Source organism: Geotrypetes seraphini, chromosome 1 (assembly GCF_902459505.1).
Source record: "Geotrypetes seraphini chromosome 1, aGeoSer1.1, whole genome shotgun sequence".
Classification (NCBI taxonomy): domain Eukaryota; kingdom Metazoa; phylum Chordata; class Amphibia; order Gymnophiona; family Dermophiidae; genus Geotrypetes; species Geotrypetes seraphini.
This window is the reverse complement of record NC_047084.1, coordinates 27,097,660-27,123,139: the sequence shown is the minus strand read 5'-3', so window position 1 is coordinate 27,123,139 and position 25,480 is coordinate 27,097,660. Positions and strand designations below refer to the sequence as shown.

Sequence of the window (25,480 nt, the reverse complement as noted above, 5' to 3'; positions counted from 1 at the left end):
TATTCTCGGGAGTAGATTATATGGCCGATGCCTTATTTGACATCTTGAAAATTTTTGCTAAGCTTTCCCCCTATTCTGTTTTGGCTCGCAGGATGCTCTGTATCCAGCAGTGGTCTTGGCGATTCATTTCTAAAGCGACCTTGAGCCAGTTGCCCTTTAAGGGACAGCTGTTGTTCGGCCAGGATCTGGATGACCTTATGACCAGTGTGCAGAATCGCAGGCCCAAGTTGCTGCCTGTGAATAGATCCTGCCCTTCCAGGGGTTCAGAGCATCCTAATTTTTGTCCCTTCAGGTGCTGTTGTCCATACTCGGACCCTTCCATGGACCAGCAGTCCTCTTTGTCTGCTAGACCATGCTTCAGTGGTTCTCGATATCAGCCATTCATGGGGAGTCGTCTGGCATCTCCTACAAAGAATCAATTCTGACATTAGGCCGGTGTCTCCTCCACCTACAGGTTCTGGGGACCATGGTAGCAGCGATCATGTGGCCCCTTGAGCAAGAGCCTGCCTGCGTCTGCTGCAGGATACTCTGCTTTTGTGCTGGAATCCACAGCAGGTCCTTTACATGCACCCCTGCCCTAGATGACTGTGGCACGGAACAGTCTTGCATGGTGGTTGTGACCCCTCTTGCTATCCATAGGCATTCCCCTCTGGATATCAAATTGGGTGATTCTGTCTACGGATGTGAATCTCAAAGGCTGGGGAGCAGTGTGTAGGTCTGTCCCTGTTCAGGGCCAGTGGGCTCTCTCAGAGCGCAAGTGGTCAATCCATCGCCTAAAGGTTCAGGTGATTCAGCTTACCCTTCTCCACTTTTGAGGGTCATCTCAGTCATCGAACAGTCCATGTATTCTCGGACAGTACTTATGACTTATGTCAATCGGCAGGGGGGCACAAGAAGTCCCTCCCCAAGCGTGGAGGCTCAGCTTCTCTTCTGGTGGGCGGAGAGACACCTTGTGGCACTTGTCAGCAGTGCACGTGGCAGGAGTGAGCAGTGTTCAAGTAGATTTTCTCAATCATCAGACTCTGGATCCTGGAGCGTGGTCTCTGTCTCAAAGAGCGTTCGATTGCATAATAGATCAGTGGGGGCATCCCACATTCGATCTCATGGCAACTGCGGCAAAAAAGAAAGAAGATTGGTTCTTCACTTGAGGTCGCGAGGCCGGCAGTACAGGCCTGGACACTCTGGTTTAGCCGTGGCCACGGGGAGGACTCCTATATGTCTTTCCTCCATGGCCTATGATAGGGCGTCTGTTGAGACGGATAGCAGCCCATGGAAGTCCAGTGATCCTGGTCACACCCTATTGGGTGGGGTGATGTGAGCGTGGTATGCTGACTAAATTTGGCTCCAGCAGGATCGGGGGCTTCGGCTACCTTGTCATTCTCACCTCCTCACACAGGGTCTGATTGCACTGCAGGATCTGGATCGCTTTGGTCTTACAGCATGGCTATTGAGTGCGCAGCCTTAACTAGCCAGGGCTATTCTTTGGCTGTGATTGCTACTTTGCTTCACAGCAAAAGGAAATCTACAGTGGCTGCCTATGCGAAGGCTTGGAGAAGTTATCAGGCCTGGTGTGTCCTGAGATGGGTGGACCCATCTGTTCCATTGGTTCCTCATGTTCTGGAGTTTCTGCAGGATGGCTGAAGAAGGGCCTAGCAGTTGTGTCTCTCTGGGTGCAGATTGCTGGTCTTTCTTATATGGGTCCTCCTTCTCTGAGGGGCTCGTTGGCAGCTGATCGAGAAGGGAACCATTTTCTATAGGGCGCTTTGAGACTTAGGCCTCCATTGCACCTTCCCTTTCTGACTTAGAATCTTAATTGGTTCTCCATTCTCTGGCTCGTCCACCATATGAGCCTCTGGAGCAGGTGTCCCTTATGGATCTTACGATCAAGATGATCTCCTGGTGGCTATTACCTCAGCCTGTAAGGTTTTGGAGTGTCAAGTTCTCTCCTGCCGGGATCCTTTTCTGTGTATTATGGATTCTGGTGTGATACAGATCACTATTCCTTCTTTTCTACTGTTTCCGCTTTCCATGTGAATCAGGAAGTCTGACTTCCTATGGATCTAGGGAGTAGAACCAGGTGTGCCACTCTTAAGAAACGCACTTTAAAAAATCAGCAGATCCAGCAGAACATCCTTTTCGGTACCGGATCTGCTATGGAAACTGCCGCGACGTCGACGGTACCGCAAAAGACGGCACCGACCATTTCGACGACGCCCGATCCTTCCTCGGGGTCGCTGGCACCAGGTAAGCCGGCTAAGAAGCCTTCCACCTCCCTTGAGCGCCCACCTGCCACAGTGGCGACGCCGGTCCTCCTGGCCTCACGCCGACCCGGCAAACGCTCCACCCCGATCTCGGTGAGTGCCTTGTCATCGGCCTCCTCATCGCCGGGGCGTGGAGCAGCACCTATGGAACCGAAAAAGAAAAAAGCGGTACCGGTGCCACCCCTGGATGACCACATCGCGGCCATACTCCAAGACAAATTGCAGGAACAGCTGCAGCAACAACTCCAGCACCTGCTACCGACCCTATTGGCACCACTTCTTTCGGTACCAGACCGGCCCGAGCCTCGCACCATCCCACCGGTGTCCACCCCCTCGGTGCCACTCAACACTTCCATGCCAATCCTCTCGGCTGAACCACTCCGTTCTCATCCTGTGGTACAGACCCGCTCTGAAGCCGATCCTCCTCGGGACCAGGAAGGGCACCGGTCTCCCCGGGACCGATAACAACACCGCTCTTCCCGGGACCGGGATCAGCACCGGTCTTCCTCTCCCGGTACCGTCTCAATGCGCTCTGGCAAGTATCTTTCTAAGACCCGCCACACCGAGCCTTCCACCCCGACATCTCGGCGTGCGCACACTGACATCAGGGACCCGGACTTATGGGAAGAATCCCCTCCCGGTACCGAGGAGGACGCATCGTCCACAGACGAGGAACCCTCAGTGACCGATGCCGCTTCCAAGCCTGAGCAATCCTCTTTCACCAAATTCCTCAGGGAAATGTCGGCGGCTCTTTCTATTCCTTTAGAGTCCGACTCCAAAAAGTCCCAGGCCTTTCTGGATGTCTTAGACTTTGAACAACCTCCCAAAGAGTTCCTCAAGTTACCCGTCCATGACATACTGCGGGAAACTTTTTATAAAAATTGGGAAAATCCACTCACTGTCCCCGGAGCTCCTCGTAAACTTGACAGCCTATACAGGGTCATCCCAATTCCGGGTTTTGACAAACCTCAATTGCCCCATGAGTCTCTCCTCTTGAGTCTACTTTAAAGAAAACTCAGGGCTCCAGTGTTTATGCTTTCACTCCTCCTGGCAGAGAAGGCAAAACGATGGATAAGTTTGGCAAACGCCTTTATCAAAATGCAATGCTAGCCAACAGGGCGAATAATTACACATTTCACTTCTCATTTTATATGAAACATCTTGTGCAACAACTATCCGCCCTACAAAAATACATCCCTGAACGCAAAGTTCCACTCTTTCAACAACAAATTTCCAGCCTCCTTCAACTGCGGAAATTCATGGTGCGCTCTATTTATGATTCATTTGAGCTGACCTCCCGAGCGTCTGCCATAGCTGTTGCCATGCGGCGTCTGGCCTGGTTGAGGGTATCTGATCTTGACATCAACCACTAAGACCGCCTAGCTAACGCACCCTGTCTTGGGGATGAACTTTTTGGGGAGTCCCTGGATTCGACCACCCAGAAGCTCTCAGCACATGAGACCAGATGGGACACTCTGGTAAAAACTTAAAAGAAGGCTCCACCTGCTCGTCCTTATAGACCACAATCCTCTTACCAGCGCAGGTTCTCGGCCAGGCCTCTCAACCCGCCCCAACAGCAGCCTCGCAGACCTCGTCAACAACAACACACTCAGGCTCGTTCTCAATCTCACCAACCTGCCAAGCCTCTTCCTCCGTCAAAACCATCTCAGCCCTTTTGACTCTTTTCTCCAGGGCATAGCCAATCTTCCACCATCATTACCTCTTCCTCAGCCAATCGGAGGACGTCTCCAACTCTTCCTCAACCGTTGGGAGGTCATCACCTCAGACCTGTGGGTCCTCAACATCATCCGCCACGGCTACTCTCTCAACTTCCAGACTCTTCCACCAGACAACCCTCCAATAGAGTCTGCGTCTCACTCCTCCCAGTCCCTTCTCCTCCTAAGGGAGGTCCAATCCCTCCTTCTTCTCAATGCCATCGAAGAAGTTCCCACAGACCAAAGGGGTCAGGGATTCTACTCCCGCTACTTCCTGGTTCCCAAGAAGACAGGAGACCTTCGTCCCATTCTCGATCTCCGGGACCTCAACAAGTGTCTGGTCAAGGAAAAGTTCAGAATGCTCTCCCTGGCCACGCTTTATCCTCTTCTCTCTCAACACGACTGGCTATGTTCCCTGGACCTCAAAGAGGCTTACACTCACATTCCAATCCATCTGAATTCCCGTCGCTACCTCCGATTTCAGATTCAGCACCGCCACTATCAGTACAAAGTGCTACCCTTTGGCCTAGCATCATCGCCCAGGGTGTTCACCAAGTGCCTTATTGTAGTGGTGGCCTTTCTCAGGTCTCACAACCTCCAGGTGTTCCCCTACTTGGACGATTGGTTGGTAAAAGCACCTACGTCTCCACTTGTGCTTCAAGCCACTCAGTACACCATCTCCTTCCTCCATCTCCTGGGGTTCGAGATCAACTACCCCAAGTCGCATCTACTTCCCACATAGCGACTTCAGTTCATTGGAGCCGTTCTCGACACCACTCTCATGAGGGCGTTTCTCCCCTCCGACCGCCAACGGACCCTTCTCCACCTCTGCCGTCAAGTGCTCCTTCATCATTCCATTCCAGCTCGGCAGATGATGGTCCTCCTGGGCCACATGGCCTCGACGGTCCATGTGCTTCCTCTGGCGTGACTCCACCTCAGAACACCTCAATGGACTCTAGCCAACCAATGGTCACAGACCACGGATCCTCTTTCTCATCCCATCTCTGTGACATCGTCTCTTCAGCAATCTCTTCGATGGTGGTTGAACTCATCCAATCTTTCCAGGGGTCTACTCTTTCATCTTCCCCCTCACTCCATGATCATAACCACAGATGCCTCCCCCTATGCATGGGGAGCTCACCTGGCAGAACTCCGCACTCAGGGACTCTGGACCCCTCAGGAGCGTCAACATCACATTAATTTCCTGGAACTCAGGGCCATGTTCTATGCTCTCAAGGCCTTCCAGCACCTTCTCTACCCTCAGGTTCTTCTCCTGTGCACAGACAACCAAGTCGCCATGTACTGCATAAACAAGCAAGGCGGCTCCGGATCTCCCCTCCTCTGTCAGGAGGCCATCCGCATCTGGACCTGGGCCACGGCCCACAGTCTTTTCCTCAAGGCTGTCTATATCCAGGGCGAACAGAACTCCCTGGCAGACAATCTCAGCCGCATCCTTCAACCTCACGAGTGGACTCTGGATCCTCCCACACTCCGCTCCATCTTTGCTCGCTGGGGCACTCCTCAGGTGGACCTCTTTGCAGCTCCTCACAACCATCAGCAGCCCCAGTTCTGTTCCAGACTCTTCTCTCCTCATCGTCTGGCCCCGGATGCATTCCTGCTCGACTGGACGGATCGGTTCCTCTATGCCTTTCCTCCACTGCCTCTGATGTTGCGGACGTTATTCAAACTCCGCAGAGACAGAGCCACCATGATTCTCATCGCCCCTCGGTGGCCTCGTCAACACTGGTTCTCCCTCCTACTCCAGCTCAGCTCCAGGGAGCCCATTCCTCTTCCTGTGTTTCCTACTCTACTTACACAGCAGCATCAGTCTCTACTACATCCCAATCTGTCCTCGCTCCACCTGACAGCTTGGTTTCTCTCGGGCTGACCTCCCCAGAGAATATATCTCAGCCTGTCCGTCGTATTCTGGATGCCTCCAGGAAACCAGCCACCCTCCAATGTTACCAGCAGAAGTGGACCCGGTTCTCCTCTTGGTGTCTGCTTCATCATCACGATCCCACCTCATTGGCGGTGGAACCCGTACTGGACTATTTGCTCTCTCTCTCTGACGCTGGCCTCAAGTCGACCTCAATCAGAGTCCACCTCAGTGCCATCACTGCGTTCCATGAGCCTATCCTCGGAAAACCTCTCACGGCTCATCCCCTGGTTTCCCGTTTCATGAGAGGCCTCTTCAATGTCAAACCACCTCTGAAGCCTCCTCCAGTCGTCTGGGACCTGAATGTGGTTTTATCAGCGCTCATGAAACCTCCGTTTGAGCCTCTTGCCACAACTTCGCTCAAATTTCTTACATGGAAGGTGCTTTTCCTCATTGCCATCACCTCTGCCAGGAGGGTTAGTGAGCTGCATGCACTGGTGGCCGACCCACCCTTCACTGTTTTTCACCATGACAAGGTGGTTCTGCGTACCCATCCTAAATTCCTTCCCAAGGTGGTCTCAGAATTTCACCTCAACCAGTCCATTGTGTTGCCTGTCTTTTTCCCTAAGCCCCATTCTCATCCTGGGGAACAGGCGTTGCACATGCTGGACTGTAAGCGTGCCCTTGCTTACTACCTTGACCGTACCAGGGCTCACCGCTCATCTCCTCAGCTCCTTTTGTCCTTCGACCCTAACCGTCTAGGTCGTCCTGTCTCCAAACGGACGCTTTCCAACTGGCTTGCTGCCTGAATTGCGTTCTGTTATGCTCGGGCTGGTCTCTCACTGGAAGGTGTTGTCACGGCCCACAGGGTCAGAGCTATGGCTGCTTCTGTGGCTTTCCTCCGTTCCACGCCCATCGAGGAAATCTGCAAGGCTGCCACTTGGTCCTCAGTTCACACATTCACTACTCACTACTGTCTGGATACCTTCTCCAGACGGGATGGGCACTTCGGCCAATCTGTATTACACAATTTATTTTCCTAATGGCCAACCATCCCTCCTCCCTCTCTATTAGCTTGGAGGTCACCCATGCGTTAAGAATATGCTGCCTGCTTGTCCTGGGATAAAGCACAGTTACTTACCGTAACGGGTGTTATCCAGGGACAGCAGGCAGATATTCTTACGACCCACCCACCTCCCCGGGTTGGCTTCTTAGCTGGCTTATCTTAACTGGGGACCACGCACTCCTCCGTCGGGCGGGAAGGCACTCGCGCATGCGCGGTGCGGCCAACTAGAACTTTCTAGTGAAAAAATGTCCGTACCGGGGCTCCGTCGGTGACGTCACCCATGCGTTAAGAATATCTGCCTGCTGTCCCTGGATAACACCTGTTACAGTAAGTAACTGTGCTTTTTGGTGCCTCTGTTTTGGCATCAGGCTCATCAGTCCCACCCTGATTTTCTGGGACTGCTCTTATGTCCCACTGGTCCCGGAATAAAGTGGGATTGTACAAGAATGAAAGATTAGGCTCTTACTTTTGCTAATCTTCTTTATTGTAAATCCACACTTTATTCCGGGAACCCGCCCTATACCTGATTATTCGCCGATTGTCTGCCTTTTCAAGTACTGGTAAGCTGGATTTCTGTTTTCTGACCATCCTTTATAAGAGTGCCATTAGAATGGGTTTAGCACTTAGTTGTTTGTTTTGGGGGTTTGTTTGTTTTTGGTGGGGGGGAGGGTTCTCTAGTTCAGTGTTCTTCAACCTTTTTACACCTATGGACAGGCTGGAAAAAAAAAATTATTTTGTGGACCAGCAAACTACTAGGACTGAAATTTAAAAACCCCGTTTTCGCCCCGTCTCCACGAGCTCGGTCCTCGCAAACCATCTGATCCCATCCACACAAGCCTCAGTTATGATTTTATACTGAATGTATTTTATTAAAGTATAAAAAGAAATAATATTCTGTACAATTGTCATTTTATAAATACAAATAATACAGAGCAAGGATCAACAAAACCCCTGTCTCCCCTCCCCTTCACATATATCCCCTCTACTATCAAGAAAACTTAATAAGCCAAATTATTACAGAATGCTACACAGAAATATCATGCTAACAGAATACCGCTGTCACACATAGCAGGAATAAGGTTAGGGGAGTGCAACTAGGGCAACTGCCCCACTGGTCAGAGAGAGCCCTAAGCCACTGCCTGGACTTTGCAGTCCCCAGTTATGTCTAACACCAGCTCTAGCAGGATATATATTTCAAATCTGATATATTCTAATCACAAAATAGAAATAAAATTATTTGTTTCTACTTTTTGTTGTCTCTGGTTTCTGCTTTCATTTTCTTTTCACTCTCTTCCTTCCAGCGTCTGCCCTCTCTGTCTCTTCAATCCAGCATCTGCCCCTTCCATCTATTGTCTGACCTCTCCCCCTTCCATATGGCATTTGTCTTCTTTCTATGCCCCTCTCCCCTTTCCATCCAGCCTATGCCCCTCTCTCCTTTTTACACGATTCACTCCAGCTTCACTGCTCTCTTCATTTTTATCTCTCCTACACCAGATCTAGCATCTTTGTCCCTCTCAATTTCTCTGCTGACCCCCCTTCCCATCTCATTCCTGTCTCTCCCCTTTCCCTCCTCTAATCTCCCTGCAAGCTGTTTCCTTCCTTTTTTCTTCTCCCTTCCCTCCTCCCCCTGTCCAGCAGTAACTCTCTTTCCTTTCCCTCCTCCCCTACCAGCAGCATCTCTCCTTCTCCCTCCCTCCAGTTCGAGTAGCAGCTGTCCCTTTTTCCCCCTTTTCCAGCAGCTTCCCAGACTCTTTCGCTCCTCCCCTCCCCCTTCTCCAGGTCCAGTAGAAGCTGTCCCTTTTCCCCTTGCCCAGCTGCTTCCCAGACTCCTTTCCCTCCTCCCCTCCCAGCAGCATCTCTCCTCCCTCTCCAGCTCCAGTAGCAGCTGTCCCTTGTTTTTTCACCATGCCCAGCAGCTTCCCAGACTCCTTTCCCTCCTCCCTTCCCAGCAGCATCTCTCCTTCTCCCTATCCAGGTCCAGTAGCAGCTGTCCCTTTTTCCCCTTGTCCAGCAGCTTCCCAGACTCCTTTCCCTCCTCCCCTCCCCGCAGCATCTCTCCTTCTCCCTCTCCAGGTCCAGTAGCAGCTGTCCCTTTTTCCCCCTTACCCAGCAGCTTCCTAGACTCCTTTCCCTCCTCCCCTCCCAGCAGCATCTCTCCTCCCTCTCCAGGTCCAGTAGCAGCTGTCCCTTGTTTTTTCACCATGCCCAGCAGCTTCCCAGACTCCTTTCCCTCCTCCCTTCCCAGCAGCATCTCTCCTTCTCCCTATCCAGGTCCAGTAGCAGCTGTCCCTTTTTCCCCTTGTCCAGCAGCTTCCCAGACTCCTTTCCCTCCTCCCCTCCCCGCAGCATCTCTCCTTCTCCCTCTCCAGGTCCAGTAGCAGCTGTCCCTTTTTCCCCCTTACCCAGCAGCTTCCCAGACTCCTTTCCCTCCCCCCTCCCAGCAGCATCTCTCCTTCTCCCTATCCAGGTCCAGTAGCAGCTGCCCCTTTTTTTTTTCACCATGCCCAGCAGCTTTCTCCCCTCCCAGCAACTCTCCTTACTTGCCAGCGCTGCGATTCAGTAAGGCAGCCTCGGGTCCTTTGTTGGGTCGCACCGCCTCTGAGGAAAGCGGAAATTGCATCATCAGAGACGGCCCGACTCAGCAAAATCTCCAAGGCTTCCTTTTTGAATCGCTGCATTTGTAAGGAGAGCCGCTGGGAGGGGAGAAAGCACAGTGTGAGGCTCCCTATTATCTCTCCGGCCCTGCGCGAACAACAGCTCCTCGATCTTGTCGGTCCTGTGCGGACCGGCAGGAAATTGAAGAAGTTGATCTTGCCGGTCCTGTGGGACCGGCAGGAATTTTCTGCGGACCGGCACCAGTCCGCGGACCGGCGGTTGAAGTACTGTGCTCTAGTTCAGGCACCCCCTTCTGACAGTGGAGGCTGTGTCTCTTTATAGTACTGTTTTGTCGTTCAGGTTTCTAATGTTTAATGACCTGTTCTCTCATTTTTCATTGTTGCATTTGTTGATATGAGCAGAATAGACTTATTTGTCGAAGAGTGCCCCTGTTCCTGTCTTTCTCTTGTTCTTATCCTCGACAGATGTTCCTGGCTGCGTTAAAACTAACTGATACTTACAGGGACAGTAATGAGGTAAGAAGGGGAGGGGTTTAAGTCTCTGAAGTTTGAGGCTTCCTACAAAGTCTTGGTGGATTAGACAGAAATAACCCACTGATCCCAGAATAAAGTGTGGATTTACAAGAAAGATTAGCAAAGGTAAGAACCTAATCTTTCGTTAAGAGATTTTAAAGGACAGGCATGTTTTTAGACTTGAAGAGCTAGTGTTTCTTTAAATATCACTGTTAAGCAATAATACTTAAAAGGAGGTGAGTGCGTATTTTGGTTTATTTACTTCTATCTTCTGTTTCTCTAGAAAGTTATGTATATATAATTTAATATATTTTTTAAATTTGCTTTTATCTTTGCTTCAGGCGCAGACTCTGACAGTATGGCGACAAGCAAACAAACACCAAATACCGCGCATCTGTTTTTTAAATAAGATGGACAAAACTGGGGCAAGGTATTGGCACCCAATTGCTGTTTCAGGACTGGATGATGGCATAGTAAACACAAAAATTTTCTCCTTTTAAAAAAATGTGCCGGGGTATGCTTAGAGTACTTACAGAACTCATGAGGAGGTTAGAGTTAAAACATTGGGTTTGACAGGGCAGTGATGCCATTTCTCAGGTAGTTCTGCACTTCTCTGCTCCACTTGTTCAAGTAGATAATCTGGCTTCATGCCTCCAAATTGCTTGTATGAGGATTGTTTCCAGGCATTTGGACCAAGAAGGGAATGGGGTAATGAAAAGGTAATGTCCCAGAACTGTAAGGGTTAAGCCTGAGTTTGAGTCACTCCGCTTTATATTGCAAGCCGGGTTGGAATAGGTTCCAGTTAGATCCTGTAGAATGAGACAGGAGCACTAGTTCATCTGCAAATCAGCTAGTGAGAATAGATAGAGCAGGGATGTCTGGGTGCAATGTCTCGGCAGAGCCAGAACTTACCTGGTAACTAAGTAACTAATCAGATAAAGTTAAGATAGCAAAAGGGCTTGCCTAACTTTATCTAGGCACTGGGCAGAATATTGCTGATATCCAGATAGCTCTATCAGGATATGCAGCACTGGCATCAGGTTCTGGTTCTATACTGAATATCCAGACATAAAGGCCCTGATTCTCCAAAAGTGCATCCCGATTTTAGGCAGCTGTAGGCGTCCTACAGCTGTCTAATCAGCCAATCGGGATGCACGTTTTTAAAAAAAAAAATGCTCCCCAGGCAGGCCGCCTATATTGAAGGCGAGGCCCGCAAGACACCTAGGCCCTGATTCTGTATAGGACGCCCGGGAGAGGCGTCCTATTCAGAATCGGCCTACACTAAAACCCCGATTCTGTAACCGGCGTCCATGTTACAGACGCTGGTTAGAGAATCGGGTTAGATTAGACACGGCCCGCTACACTTATCGCGGCAAGGGATCTCTCTGCCGCTATAAGTATAGCGGGCCGTGGCCCCCTGACCGATCACTGGCAGGAGGGTGCCCAAACCCTCCTGCCCGAAGACGCACCCCCCTCCCCGACACTACCGACCGCCCCCCTCCCCCCCCCGACATTACCGATCTCCCGGTAATGGGGGGGGGGCGGTCGGTAGTGTCGGAGGGGGGGCATCTGATCGGACAGGCCGCGGCCCGTTATACTTATAGCGGCAGAGAGATCCCTTGCCGCGATAAGTATAGCGGCTGCGTCTACTTACAATGTAGACCAGCATTTTGCTGGCCTACATTTTAAGGTTTCTTCCTCTACTAGGGAGACGCATAGGGCCACCTAGGTTCGCCTAAGGCCCACCTAAGGCCCTTAGGTGAGCTTAGGCATTTTGCGGGTCTCCCTAGGCTCCCGGAGGCGCCTTCAGGCCTGCCTGGGGAGCATTTTTTTAAAAAAACGTGCATCCCGATTGGCTGATTAGACAGCTGTAGGACGCCTACAGCTGCCTAAAATCGGGACGCACTTTTGGAGAATCAGGGCCAAAAAGCCTATGCTAGCCTTCAATATGTACCATTCAGGCTTAACAGATAACTTTTCCCATATATCCCTTGACCTTCCACTGTGATGTCTTTGTTTGACACACCACCCCCCTTCAGCTTTTCTTTTCTTTTTTCTTTTTTTTTTTTTTGAGAATGTAAGCCACTTAGAAGTTTATTCAATATGTGGGATAAGAAATCCTAATAAACCTTGTATTCTGTAAGAATTCTAGAATTAAGTCAATTTCTGTAGTTCTAATTTCAGTTAATAGTTTTTTTTCTCAGTAAGCATATACATTAAAATGCCCAAGCAGTATTAATTTAGAACAACGTAATTGTAAATTTATTTGTGGTGTGGTAACCTTTTTTGCATTTTAAGAGCTGCTTTTCTTTCTTCTGTAGTCTTTCCTACTGTATTGACAGCATCAAACAGAAGTTAAAAGTAACACCATTGCTTTTACAGGTAATGCCCATACATCAATTTGTCTCAGTGGAACAGTTTATTTGAATATGAAAATGATAATTTGAGATCCTAAGAAAATGATAAACAGGTTACCTATTTTGTTTGACAATGTTCTGTTTTGTTTGCAGTTGCCTATTGGTGAGGGAAAGACTTTCAAAGGACTGGTTGACCTGGTGACGAAGGAGAAACTAATTTGGTGTCCTACATCTGACATGGATGATGGCAGATTATTTGAAAAGATTCCTTTGGCAGAAATGGATAATCCTGAACTGTTTGAAGTTGTGAAAGATGCAAGAAATTCCTTAATAGAACAAGTAAATGCATGAAGCATTCATAAACTACAGTTCAACATATCATTGTTTGAAAAGATGTAATACTGTTGGGAGGAAGACTTCAGCATCAGAAGGAAGGGAAATTCAATATAAAGCTCATCCTAACTGCACCTCTATGTGGTAAACAGATCCTCAAACTACACAACAAGGCACTTTCAGCAATGAGAATATGGGTGGGAATATTCTCATCGGAGCTTAATACCAGCTTGCAGGAGACTCTTATTAATTCACTAAGGGCTAGATTCACTAAGGAAACCGATAGTGTACTGATCAGTTTGCGACCTGATTTTACTCCAGCTCAATTCACTTACCTCTCCTCTGATCCGTGTATGCACATGAGGGGAACAGCATGCAAAGTAGGCAGGGATGTGATTCACTACAGAAATCTTGCAAACCGACTGGATTGGCTGATCAACACAAGAAGCAACTGCTGAGGATCAGTCACTGAAGTCCTTTCCGACTGGCCTGCCTTCTGCCGTCCTGCTTCTCTGCCCTGATCTCCTGCCCTGTCTCAGCCCCAATCTCCTGCCCTGTCTCAGCCCCGATCTCATGCTCTGCCCTGAATCTCTCCTGCCTGCTGCCCCGACTCGCTGTCCTACTCTTGCCCCGAATCTCTCCTGCCGCCCTGACTCTCCTGCCCTTCCCCGCACTGCGAGACTGTGGTTTTAACCTGCGGATTTAAAGTGGGTTAAAACCACGGGCTCGCTGGGATAGTGAAAGTAAAAAAAAAAATCATGTCTCTAGACGGCTCTTAGATGCATGCGCAGACCATGATCCATGCGGTCGGAGAGGGGTGTTCCTCCATTTGCCCTCATTTTAATTTTTGGGTTTTGTAAATTCGTCGGGCCTGCACAGATTGGCCACGGATTGGGAACGCAATGGAGGTTAGTGAATCTAGCCCTAAGAATCTTTAAGACTGGAATGAGGTTTAGGTGCTAGAACAATTTATGCAGGATAAAGTAAGTGTTGTTTGTATGCAGATTCTTCTCTGCTACTTGTTTTGAAAGACCATAAGTGTATATTGTAAGGGTCCCCAAATTTAACAAGGGTGGTACCAATAGGACATATCAAATCAGATAGTAAAGGAATGGGCTCTTCTTAGAGGGTGGAGGAGTGTGGCATGTCCAGCCCTTTCAGTAAGGTAGGGGCAGAATTACCAGAGATAAAACAGGTAGTAATAGTTTCAAAATTATTTTTAGATTTCTTGGAAGTTGGTAATCCTGCACTTTCTCCTGTATCTGATCCCTGAAGGATAGAGGGAATATAGAGTTATATGTATGCATAAAGAGCCCGATTCTATAAATGGTGCCTAGGTTAAGGGTGAGTCGGTTTTGGCATGGAACTTAAAATGTTATAATTGAACACACCATTAAAAGCCAATTAAAAAGTGATTACTGTATTTTTTGCTCCATAAAACACACTTTTTTTTTTTTTAAGAATTGCTTTAGTATCTCTACAAAAACCGATTACAGAGGGTGGGGTAAATTTTCCCAAGTTTTATAGGTATCATCAATCCTATATTATGTGCCAGGGTATGTATTGGATCCTCCCAGAACTCGTTGATAATATCCCGGATTGGTTATGGTTGGAATGGCGCCTCATGTTTCCTCTGTGATTATGCCATGTACTTAGTATCAAAATGCCTAGATTATATAAAGAAAATAGATTATTTGTAGACACATGGAAAACAATAAGATATGTGAGTACTTTAACACCTATTCCAATTTACAAATCAGCAAATCAAACTATATGGCTGAACTCCAAGATTCAAATTGGCGGATTTAAGGTCATCTGGCAGCATTGGATGATTGCAGGAATACATGTATTAGAAGATGTTATTTCTAATGATAAACTGCTTGAGTTTTCACAGTTGCAACATAAATATGGCCTTAAATCACAAAATTTTAGATGGATGCAACTGAAGCAGGCCATTCAGGTGGGGTTCCCTGAATGGAAAAATCTTAATAATCAATATAGTTTGGATTTCTTATGCTTTCAGGTGGACTTCCTGGGATATCAGGCCGCTCAATGGTACAAATTAATATCTGGACTTATGAATAAAAAAATAAAGACTGGTCTTCGAGACATTTGGAGTATTGAGATTAAGCATATAGAAACATAGAAATAGACGGCAGATAAGGGCCACGGCCCATCTAGTCTGCCCACCCCAATGACCCTCCCCTACCTTTCTCTGTGAATAGATCCCACGTGTCTATCCCATTTGGCCTTAAAATCAGGCACGCTGCTTGCCTCAATAACCTGAAGTGGAAGACTATTCCAGCGATCAACCACCCTTTCAGTGAAAAAGAATTTCCTGGTGTCCCCGTGCAGTTTCCCGCCCCTGATATATGCGTCTCGATGGCCACGAATTTGGTCTTGGAGGATGAGATGTACAATGTCTGCATCTATGAGACAAACATGGTTTTTCCTGTTGCATAGAGCATTCTGGACCTCTGTTCGTTTACAAAAATTAGATTGTTCTAAGTCAGATAGATGTTGGCATTGTCATCTTGAAGCAGGGACTTTAGATCATTTATTGTTCTATTGTCCATTTATTATGGCTTTTTGGAAATCAATTTGGGGCCAAATTAATAGTTTGTTAGAAAATTATGTGGCATTATCTTATGATACAGTATTATTTGGCATGTCTATGATGGTTAAGAGCCAAATATCTTCCAAAAATAATATTTTAAATTCTTATTTTAACAGGAGTCGCCATACAACAAATAACATGTAATTGAAAAAATTGGAATAGATTAAACTACAGTTTTTGGTGGAATTCAGTGTGTCATATTTATAAAATGGAAAGAACATTAGCTATTCAGAAAGGGAATTTTAATAAATTTCAAGATGTGTGGGGGCCATTAACAAATTATTGCAATGAATAGGTATTATTTTCCCTGATTTGTACAAATGAAAGAATGGGGTGGGGGAGGGGGGACTTTTATATGTTATATGTGTTATGAGATATTGAAGGGATGGGGGAAAGGGATAATTCTATTTAATATGAAGAATTGTAGAATTTCAAGTGATGTATTTAAGTCAAAATGATGTTACTCTTTAATGCACTTGATGTAAGTTATAAAAATAAATAAAGAATTTTTAAAAAAACAACAAAAACACACTTTTTCCACCCCAAAAAAGGGGTCTTATGGAGCAAAGATAAACTCCCTCTTCCCTGTACTTTTTTAAAACACCGCCCGCCCTTTAAAAACATAGCCTGCCTGCTGGCCCTTCCTTTTAAACCTCCCCCGTCCTTCCTTCCTTTTAAAACACCCCCTGCCCCGCAGTATCTTTTTAAACGCCCCTTAAGCCTGGTGGTCCAGCGATATATGGGCAGGCAGGAGTGTGCTTTCTGAGTTGCTGCCTGGGCCCGCCCCGCTTTCTGAATGGCTGCGTCAGTTCTCACTGGACTTGTGAGAACTGACTGCAGCCATTCAGAAAGCAGGGCGGGCCCAGGCAACAGCGCAGAAAGCATGCTTCTGCCGGCCCATGCACCGCTGGACCAGCAGGCTTAAGGGGCATTTAAAAAGGCACTGCGGGGAAGATTGCATGCAATTGCTGCTGCTGGAGTAGTAAGGAGGAACGAGGGGATGGGGAAGAGCAGGTGGAGAGGAAAGAAAGGGACTGCATTGGAGGAGGGAAACAGAGGTAAAGATGCCAGCATCTAGGAGGGAGGGGGCAGGCCGGGAAGATATGTGGCAGTGAGGTGAGATGGAGGAGGGGATCTATAGAAGAAGGGAAGAGACGGGAGAAGCTGAATATGGGAAGAGATAAGAACATAGAAGAGAGATGCTGGGCGAGGAGGGATCACAGAGTCATGGTTTAGACTGTCAATGGTAGACAGGGAGAGGGTAGGAACAGTGGAACATAGAGGCAATGCTGGAAAATAGTGGAGATTAGGACACTGAAGGACAATGCTGACAAAGGGGCAGATGGGGACATGAAGGTGGGATAGGGACATGGATAGATAAGGAGATGCTGGGTAGGGCAAATAGGAGTGCAGAAAGAACAAGGATGGTGGTCCTGAGAATAGAAGAAATGTCAGAGGGATAGGAGACCTTGCACGAACAGAAGAAAGAGACACATAGAGTCAAAGTAAATTACCCCCAAAAAAACAAAACGTGTTCAAACAACAAAGGTAGAAAAAAGTATTTTATTTTGCATTTATTAATTTAAATGTTAGCTTTTGGAAATACCGTATTTTTCGCTCCATAAGACACACCTGACCATAAGACGCACCCTAGATTTAGAGGAGGAAAACAAGAAAAAAAACATTCTGAACCAAATTCTCCCTGCCAGGATCTGCACCAAACTCCACACTCCTTGCCAAGCTCTGCACCCTGTCCCCCTCCCTGCCAGGCTCTGTACCCTGTCCCCCCCTCTGGTGGTTTAGTGGTAGGCCGGGACAGAGCAGGTAGGCCGGCCTAGTGACAGGCAGGCGTCGTACCCCCCACATACCCCCCAGTACCTTAAATCATCCCCCATCCCCCCTCGTGCCCCCCAGTACCTTTTTAAATCATCCCCTGTACCTTTAATCATCCCCCTTATACCTTTTTAATCATACCCCCTTGTATCTTTAATCATCCCCCTTGTACCTTTTTAATCATCCCCCCTTGGTACCTTTTTAATCATCCCCCCTTGTACCTTTTTAATCTTACCCCCTGTACCTTTATTTATCCCCTTGTACCTTTTTAATCTTACCCCCTTGTACCTTTAATTATTCCCCCCTTGTACCTTTAATCATCCTTCTTTGTACCGTTTTAATCATACCCCCCTTGTACCTTTAATTATCCCCCCTTATACCTTTTTAATCATACCCCCCTTGTACCTTTAATCATCCTCCTTGTACCTTTTTAATCATACCCCACCAGTGTTCTCCCCAGAAATATTTTCCAGCCGGGTGGCATGAAAAAGTATCCGGGTGGGGTGGGATGGGGAAATTTGGTGGTGGGGAAAATTAACCCTCTCTTTTACTAAGGTGCACTAGCATTTTTAGCATGCGCAAACCCCCGCGCTATGTGTGAAAACTAATGCCAGCCCAATACTGGCATTAGCATCTAGCGCACATGGCAATTCTGCATGCGCTAAGTGCACACTAAATCCACTATCGCAACTTAGTAAAAGGAGCCCTAAATGTGTACTATTTTTATTAGTTAATTATTATTATTTTCCAATGCTCAATATAACATAACATAGTAGATGACTGACTTCCTTTTTTAAGGTTTGACACTTGTGCCAGAATATTTTTACTAAATTTAAGAAGTATCCAATTCTAGAAGGGAATAATTAGATATTTGCCCTCTTTCAGATGGTATAGAGGTTTAAAAAAGGGAAAGGCGTTAATGAAGCCATTGGGTTCAATCTAGCCATTTATTTCTGCATGAATTTAAACAACTAAAAAAAAAGATAAATATAGCTCATCCAGTCATACAAGAAATGGCACTACAGCAGGGGTGCCCACACTTTTTGGGCTTGCGAGCTACTTTTAAAATGGCCAAGTCAAATGATCTACCAACAATAAAATTTTAAAAAACACAAAGCACACTGTACGCAGAGAAAATGTTAATTATCATTTATATTCCGCGGGTTTTCAAAGAGGTCAAATCAGATGACTTTATGCAATGTCACCTCAGGAACAACTATACAAAAATAGACAAATATACCCCCTCCCTTTTTACTAAACCGCAATAGCGGTTTTTAGCGCAGGAGATGCGCTGAATACCCTGCGCTGCTCTCGATGCTCATAGGCTCCCTGCGCTAAAAACTGCTATTGCGGTTTAGTAAATGGGGGCCATAGTGCAAAATATAGACAGCTGATATAAATTCTCAAAATGGACACATTTTGGTCATTAAATTGAAAATAAAATCATTTTTCCTACCTTTTTGTCTGGTGTTTTCATGAATCTCTGGTTGCACTTCCTTTTTCTGACTGAAAATCCAATATTTCTTTCTTTCTGCCCCGCCCCTTTTCTTTCTGTCTCTTTCTTTCTCTCTCCCCCTGCCCCCTCTTTATTTCTGCCTTTCTCTCTCTCTTCCCCTGCCTGTCTTTCTTTCTCCCCCCCTTCCCTCCCCCACGGGACGTAACTTCTGGTTTCGGAGGGAAGGAAGGGAAGCCGGCATGCACATGTTAGAGCCCCGGAGGGAAGCTTACAACTTGCTACTTTTACTTGCTTCGGGCCTTCATCGCTGCCGGGTCCTGCCTTCGCGGATACAGAAAGTAGGCAGGACCCGTCAACAAGGAAGGCCCAAAGCAAGTAAAAGCATGCTGGCAAAAAAAAAAGGCAGGTGTCAAACAAAATTTTCGGCGGCGAGTCAGCCCGGGAAGGAGCATCGGTGGCAGTAGCAGGATTCGCCGGGTGGTCATCTAAATTAGCCAGGCAGAGTGCCCAGCTAAAAGGCCCTGGGGAGAACACTGCCCCCCTTGTACCTTTAATCATACCCCCTTGTACCTTTAATTATCCTCCTTGTACCTTTTTTTTTTTTAAACCCCGTACCTTTTTTTAAATACTTTCCTCCCTCACTTGATGGTTCCTTACTATTTCCGGGCAGCAGGCGCATGATTCAGGAGCGTGGTGGTCAGGGCCAAGCTTTACATGCTCCTGCTTGGGCCCATGCCGCTTTCCAAATGGCTGCCAGCAGTTCTTGCGAGTCCCTGGATATAATTTAACAAATTACCTGCTTTCCTCTTGACTATTTTATCTGATATTTTGCCTGTGGGGACTGTCTCCAGTTTGAGTAGCACGCCAGCGCAATTTACCTGTGGTCCACCTGAAGCACTATTCGCCTAGTCCAGGGCCCGGTGGCCACAGAGGTGGTGTCAGAAGTGGGATCCTCTGTGGCCTCCCTAGTGTACTCAGGGAACCTAGGCTGCTGGGCTCTGCGGGGCTTAGGAACAGCTTTCCTAGCGCTGTCTCTGCCTCTCCTGGGATTTCTAGCTGGGAACACGTCAGGCACAGAGTTTGACTGGTCACAATATTTAAAAACAAAATTGGAGAAAATATTTTTTCACTCCATGCATAGTTAAGCTCTGAAACTCTTTGCCAAAGGATTTCATAAAGAAAGTTAGCATAGCTGGGTTAAAAAAATAATTTTGGGCAAACTCCTTGAGGAACAGTCCATAAACTGTTGTAAAATAGAATGGAATCTTACCCCTTTGTCAAATTTGAGAACCCATTGTGGCCCACAAGTCAAAAAGTTTGCCCACCCTTGGGTTAGAGCCTGCTATAAAGATCCTCCATCTGTATCCAGAAAGCAGTATAGCTGTATATTCTCTTGACACCATATTAAAGATATTTATTGTATCTACTTCCTGGGTGACTGTAGATTTACATGTTTATAATCTGAAAATATAAAATAATTCACAAGGTATCAGTAGGAGTTCCTGCTGTTTTAAATCAACTAGCTGTTCTGGAGGTTCCCTACCAACTGTCTGTGTAACAAGTCTTCATTTTGGGTTCTTTCTCTTGTGCTCATTGCTCGATCAAAAAAAAAAAGGAAAATGTAAGAAGACCTGAAGTGAATAGAAACATAGAAAATGACAGCAGTAAAGGGCCACGGCCCAACAAGTCTGCCCACTCTAATAACCCACCCCCCTAATTTCTTCCTTGAAGTGATCCCACATGCTTATCCCATTTTTTCTTAAAATCTAGCACGCTGCTGGCTTCAACTACCTGCAGTGGAAGATCATTCCAATGATCAACAACTCTTTCAGTGAAGAAATACTTCCTGGTGTCGTTATGAAATCTCCCACCCCTGATTTTCAACGGATGCCCTCTTGTTTCCGTAGGTCCTTTAAGAAAAAAGATATTTTCTTCTACCTCAATGACTATTTTATCTGATATTTGAACGTCTCAATCATGTCTCCCCTCTCTCTGCGTTCCTCGAGTTAGTTTAGCTGCAATTTGCCCAGCCGTTCCTCATACGGGAGATCCTTGAGTCCTGAAACCATCCTAGTGGCCATTCGCTGAACCGACTCAACTCTCAGTACATCTTTTTGATAATGTGGCCTCCAGAATTGTACACAATATTCCAGATGAGGTCTCACCATGGATCTGTACAACGGCATTATAACTTCGGGCTTCCAGCTGATGAAACTTCTTCGGATACAACCCATCATTTGTCTAGCCTTGGATGAAGCTTCTCCACTTGATTGGCAGTCTTCATGTCTTCACTAATGATCACTCCCAAGTCTCGTTCTGCTGCAGTTCTTGCTAAGGTCTCACCATTTAGGGTGTAAGTTCTGCAAGGATTTCTGCTACCAAGGTGCATGACCTTACACTTTTTGGCATTAAAACTTAGTTGCCAAGTTATGGACCATTGTTCCAGTAAGAGTAGGTCCTACGTCATACAGTCGGGCACTGTGCTTTTGCCTACTATGTTGCATAGTTTGGCGTCATCGGCGAATGTAATTTTACCTCGAAGCCCTTGATCCAGGTCCCTTACGAAGATATTAAATAGGATCGGACCCAAGACCAAGCCCTGCGGCACTCCACTGATCACTTTCGCCGTTTCGGAGAGAATACCATTCACCACCACCCTCTGAAGTCTACCTCTGAGCCAGTCTTTAACCCATGCAGTTAATGTTCCTCCTAATCCCATCAAACTCATCTTGCTTAATAACCTGCGGTGTGGGACACTATCAGAAGCTTTACTGAAGTCCAACTACACGACGTCCAGGGACTCCCCCATATCCAGCTTTTTCATTACCCAGTCAAAGAAGCTGATTAGATTGGATTGGCAGGACCTTCCCTTTGTAAATCCATGTTGATGGAGATCTCGTAGATTCTCATCGTCCAGGATCGTGTCTAATTTGTGTTTGATTAGTGTTTCCATAAGTTTACTCACTATCGATGTGAGACTCACCGGTCTGTAATTTGCGGCTTCCGTCCTGCATCCCTTTTTGTGGAGTGGAATGACGTTAGCTGTTTTCCAGTCAGGACATCTCTCAACTCCCTAAGCACCCTGGGATGTAGTTTGTCTGGTCCCATGGCTTTGGTCACATTTTTTGTGGTTGTTGAATTTGCAGTTTCCTGGTGAGGTTCTGGCTCTCCTACTGACTAGTTCCAGGCTTTACCTGCTGTTAATCTGGTGAAGTCACCAGAATTTGTCTGTTTTTTCTCTACCTTCATCTGTTGGTTAGAGAATATGACTCATTAATGTGGACTGGTCTAGCAGGACTCAAATAAAAGAAATTATCAGGTAAGAAAAAGTTACATTGAAATTTAATGGATATATTATTGTACACTTGTTTATGATTTAAAATGAATAAAGAATTTAAAAAAAAAAAAAAAAATTTCTTCTTAGAACCTATTTTTGCTTCCTCTTCTTTTAAATATAACCTTGAAAAGTTAATGGGTGATCCTTGAGAGATGCACACTTCACTTCTTCAGCCCAGATGATGCTGTGTGGCGGTTTGACACAGGAATAAGGAGAATTGTGGTTTATAGATTTCTTATTTTTAGTTTTATTATGAGCATTAGACTATATATCTGACTCCTAGTATGGCTCTAGACTTTCTATAATAATGTCAAATCATTGTTTCAAGAAGCTTAATTTATATTAAGTACCACTAACCCACTACTTGTAGATCTGTGAATGTGTTAGTGGTATCTGGTCTTGTGGCTGATGCTGAAAGATGAATTGGCAATGATATGGAACTATTCTGTTTTGTCCCTATAGGTTGCAGATTTGGATGATGAATTTGCTGAACTGGTTTTAGAAGATTATAGTGAGAACCTCGATTCCTTGCCAGCTGGAAAGGTAATGCTTCCGTCAGCTACCTGTGCAGTGATTGTTTGTTTGTTAAATTTTTTTGTATTGCCTAACTTCTTCACATTACAATGATTTCTCATCACATCATAGTGATATCTCATCTTTGTTGATTCTGTTTGGTGGTGGTATTTATTTTTTTATTTTAAAATTTTCTATACTGTTTAAAACTAAACGGTTTACATAATTTTAAAACAAAAACATGATAAAATAAACATACAAACAATTCTCAGAAATCATGTCTAGAAAATAATACCATAGCTTGCATAGTAAAGATCATGAATAATTCATCAACTCTGCCAGAGAAGAAAATTATTGGCTAGAGAAAGGCATCTACAAATAACTGTGTCTTAAGTAGTTTTCTAAACATGCCTTTTTCACGGCAGTTTTGTATCTGACCTACCAAGGAGTTTCATATATTAACTCCTGCACAACAAAAAGTAATTTTACCAGTCTCAACAAGCCTTGGATTCACAGTCGTCTTCAGTATACTAGAGACTCAGAGTGCAATGGTCTTTTTGGTGTATAGCTAAGTATATTATTTTTAAACAATTCTGGAATGTTTCCATACAAGAACTGATGACAAATCATTACTGCTTTATACTGTACTCTGATGGCGACTGGTAGTTTTTGAGGTGCAGGCTGTTAGTTAATGTTTGACAAAGGCCTATGGCTGGATCGGCAAAAAATATTCCATGCCAGGTTTAAAGTAAAAGAACAACGAGAGTAACAACGGTCACAGGATTGCACAGAGTAGTATGTTGTTGCTGGTGTTGCAAAATTAAGCACAGTCACACCTTAAAGCATTCTTCCTTAGCATATCACCATAATAGTCCAGAACCTGTTGACCAGAAGATGGAGACAGAGAAGAAAGAATTCTGTGTGCTTTGCCCTATATAGGCATTATACAGTGTGAATTTGTCAGTATTCTGTCTCCAGTGGATGGTTACAAACACACTTTGCAGCTTCTGTACTGCTTCAGACACAGTGGAAGATCTGGGTTAATGCTGAGGAGGAGCACATTTATAAAGGTTTGAGCTCCTGTCCAGACTTGCACATATCCCAAAGCTAACATATTCCAGTTAATAAATTCAAAATAAAACAATTTTTTCTACATTGATATTTTGTTTTTCCATCATCTTGGTCCCAGTTTCTCTTTCTGCATTTTGTCTATTTTCAACTAATTCTCTTTCCAGTGTCCTCATCTCTTATTCCATTTCCTTCTTATGAGTGTCTCCAACGTATTTATTTTTCCCTTTCAGCTTTAACTTTTTCTTGTCTTTTTTGCCTCTGTCCACTCAAATCTTTCTTTCTTTCTTTCTCACCCTTCTTTTTAAATGTTCAGCTATCTCTCAATTCTCCATCTTCTCTGTCCCTAGCTCTCCCATTTCCCATCTCACTCCTTTCCCAGCCTCCTATTTCCTGCTATCTACTCCCCATTACCACATTTCTACCACTGTACTCACTGCTCTCTTACTCATCTTGTCATCTCCCTGTTGACCTCATTCACATGGTTCACCACTTTCAGAATCCCCTTCCCTCTCTCCACTGGTCAGGCTATAACTCCCTGTCCCTTTCTTTCTTATCCTAGCTCTCTTCCCTCCTGGCCTCCCATGGGTCCATCTCTTCTCCTTATCCCTATGGTCCAACATTTTGCTCCCTCTCTTTTCTGTTTTTCTTCTTCCCTCCCCCCTTGATGCTGAGCAATGAAATGGAGGTAAAAAAAGAGATGCTGCATCTCTCTGCCTTCCATACACAGGCCTAAAATTTCTCATTACCTCCCTTCAATCCCGAGATCCAACTTCTCTCCCTTTCTCTTCGAAACTGCCCCCACCCCATCTCTCCCCCTGCCTCCCTTCACCCCCAGGTCTACCATTTCTCCCTTTCTCTTCCCAACAGTTTTCCCTTCAAGTATCTTTTTCCCTGTTCCTTCACACCACCCCAGGTCCAACTTCTCTCTCTTCAGACCACTGCTCACCATCTCCCTCTCTGTCCTCTGGTTCTGGCCCCATAAGCTCTCCCCTCTGCCCAATCTAGCACTTCTTTTAATACCCTTCCCCCTCTGTTCTTTCAAAAAATCCCACCAGTCCAAGAGGCTTCCTTGGCCCAGCATGTTCTCCCCCTCCTCTCCGGGCCCATGCATCTCTACCTCACTACTCTCCCACCACCACGTCCAATAATTCTCTCTGTCCCCTCCCTCTTCTCTCTGCCCAACAGTTCTTCTCTTTCTTCATCTTTCTATGTGCACTATCTCTTTCCCTCTCTCAGACACCCAATTATCCCTTACTGTTCCTTCCCCCTCACTCCCTCCATTCTTCAATCCTATGGCTCATGCATCCTCCCTCCTTCTTTTATCATTTGTTCAAAGTTTGTGCTCCCTTCCTCTCGAGTCCCAACATGTCCTCTCTCCCTTTTGACTACCTCCCATGCTGCAATTGTTTTTCTGGTGAAAGCTGCGGGCAGTGGTGACTGTCTCTTCACGCGATCCGTGACTATGCTGCAAGTATTAATTTTATGGCCGTTGGCGATCTGTGCCTGTGCTGGAAGTGTTCCCTTCCTTCTATGACTCCCGGGGAGTATCTATTTTCTTGCTGGCTCCCTTGCTGCAGTCGTCTGCAGGCGGCGGCGTCTCCTCGTGCACGATTCACGGCTGATTTGGAAGCCTTGTCTCAGCTAGACAACTTTCCATTAACATTTCAGCTCAGAACAGAGTTTTCTGTCATATTTCCCATTCTTGTGAAGCTGAATGTGTGTATATAATCCTTATAAAGTTTGATAGTGGAGACAGGCATAAGATCCGCATCTTTAAAAAATCAACAAAAGAATTGATGCTGAAAAGACACCATGTAGATCTCAGCTCACCTCAACAGAAAGCAGAACTGTTTTGACTGCCAAGCAAATCAAAAAAGTTTTAGGAAATCAATTTGCCAAAGCCAGTTATTCAGGTAT

General features: G+C 46.2%; 1 protein-coding gene across 6 annotated transcripts in view; it reads left to right on the top strand.

Annotated features, from left to right (window-relative positions):
- GFM2 (GTP dependent ribosome recycling factor mitochondrial 2) overlaps positions 1-25,480 on the top strand; it is a 201,894-nt gene that overhangs the window by 49,050 nt on the left and 127,364 nt on the right. For 5 of the 6 annotated variants that reach the window (XM_033929289.1, XM_033929285.1, XM_033929286.1 and 2 more), the window contains exons 8-11: positions 10,388-10,476; positions 12,368-12,428; positions 12,557-12,742; positions 22,442-22,522. In XM_033929289.1, coding sequence (XP_033785180.1) covers positions 10,388-10,476; positions 12,368-12,428; positions 12,557-12,742; positions 22,442-22,522 — 417 coding nt within the window. The remainder of the gene's footprint in view (positions 1-10,387; positions 10,477-12,367; positions 12,429-12,556; positions 12,743-22,441; positions 22,523-25,480) is intronic. The other variant, XM_033929287.1, reaches the window with a different exon arrangement.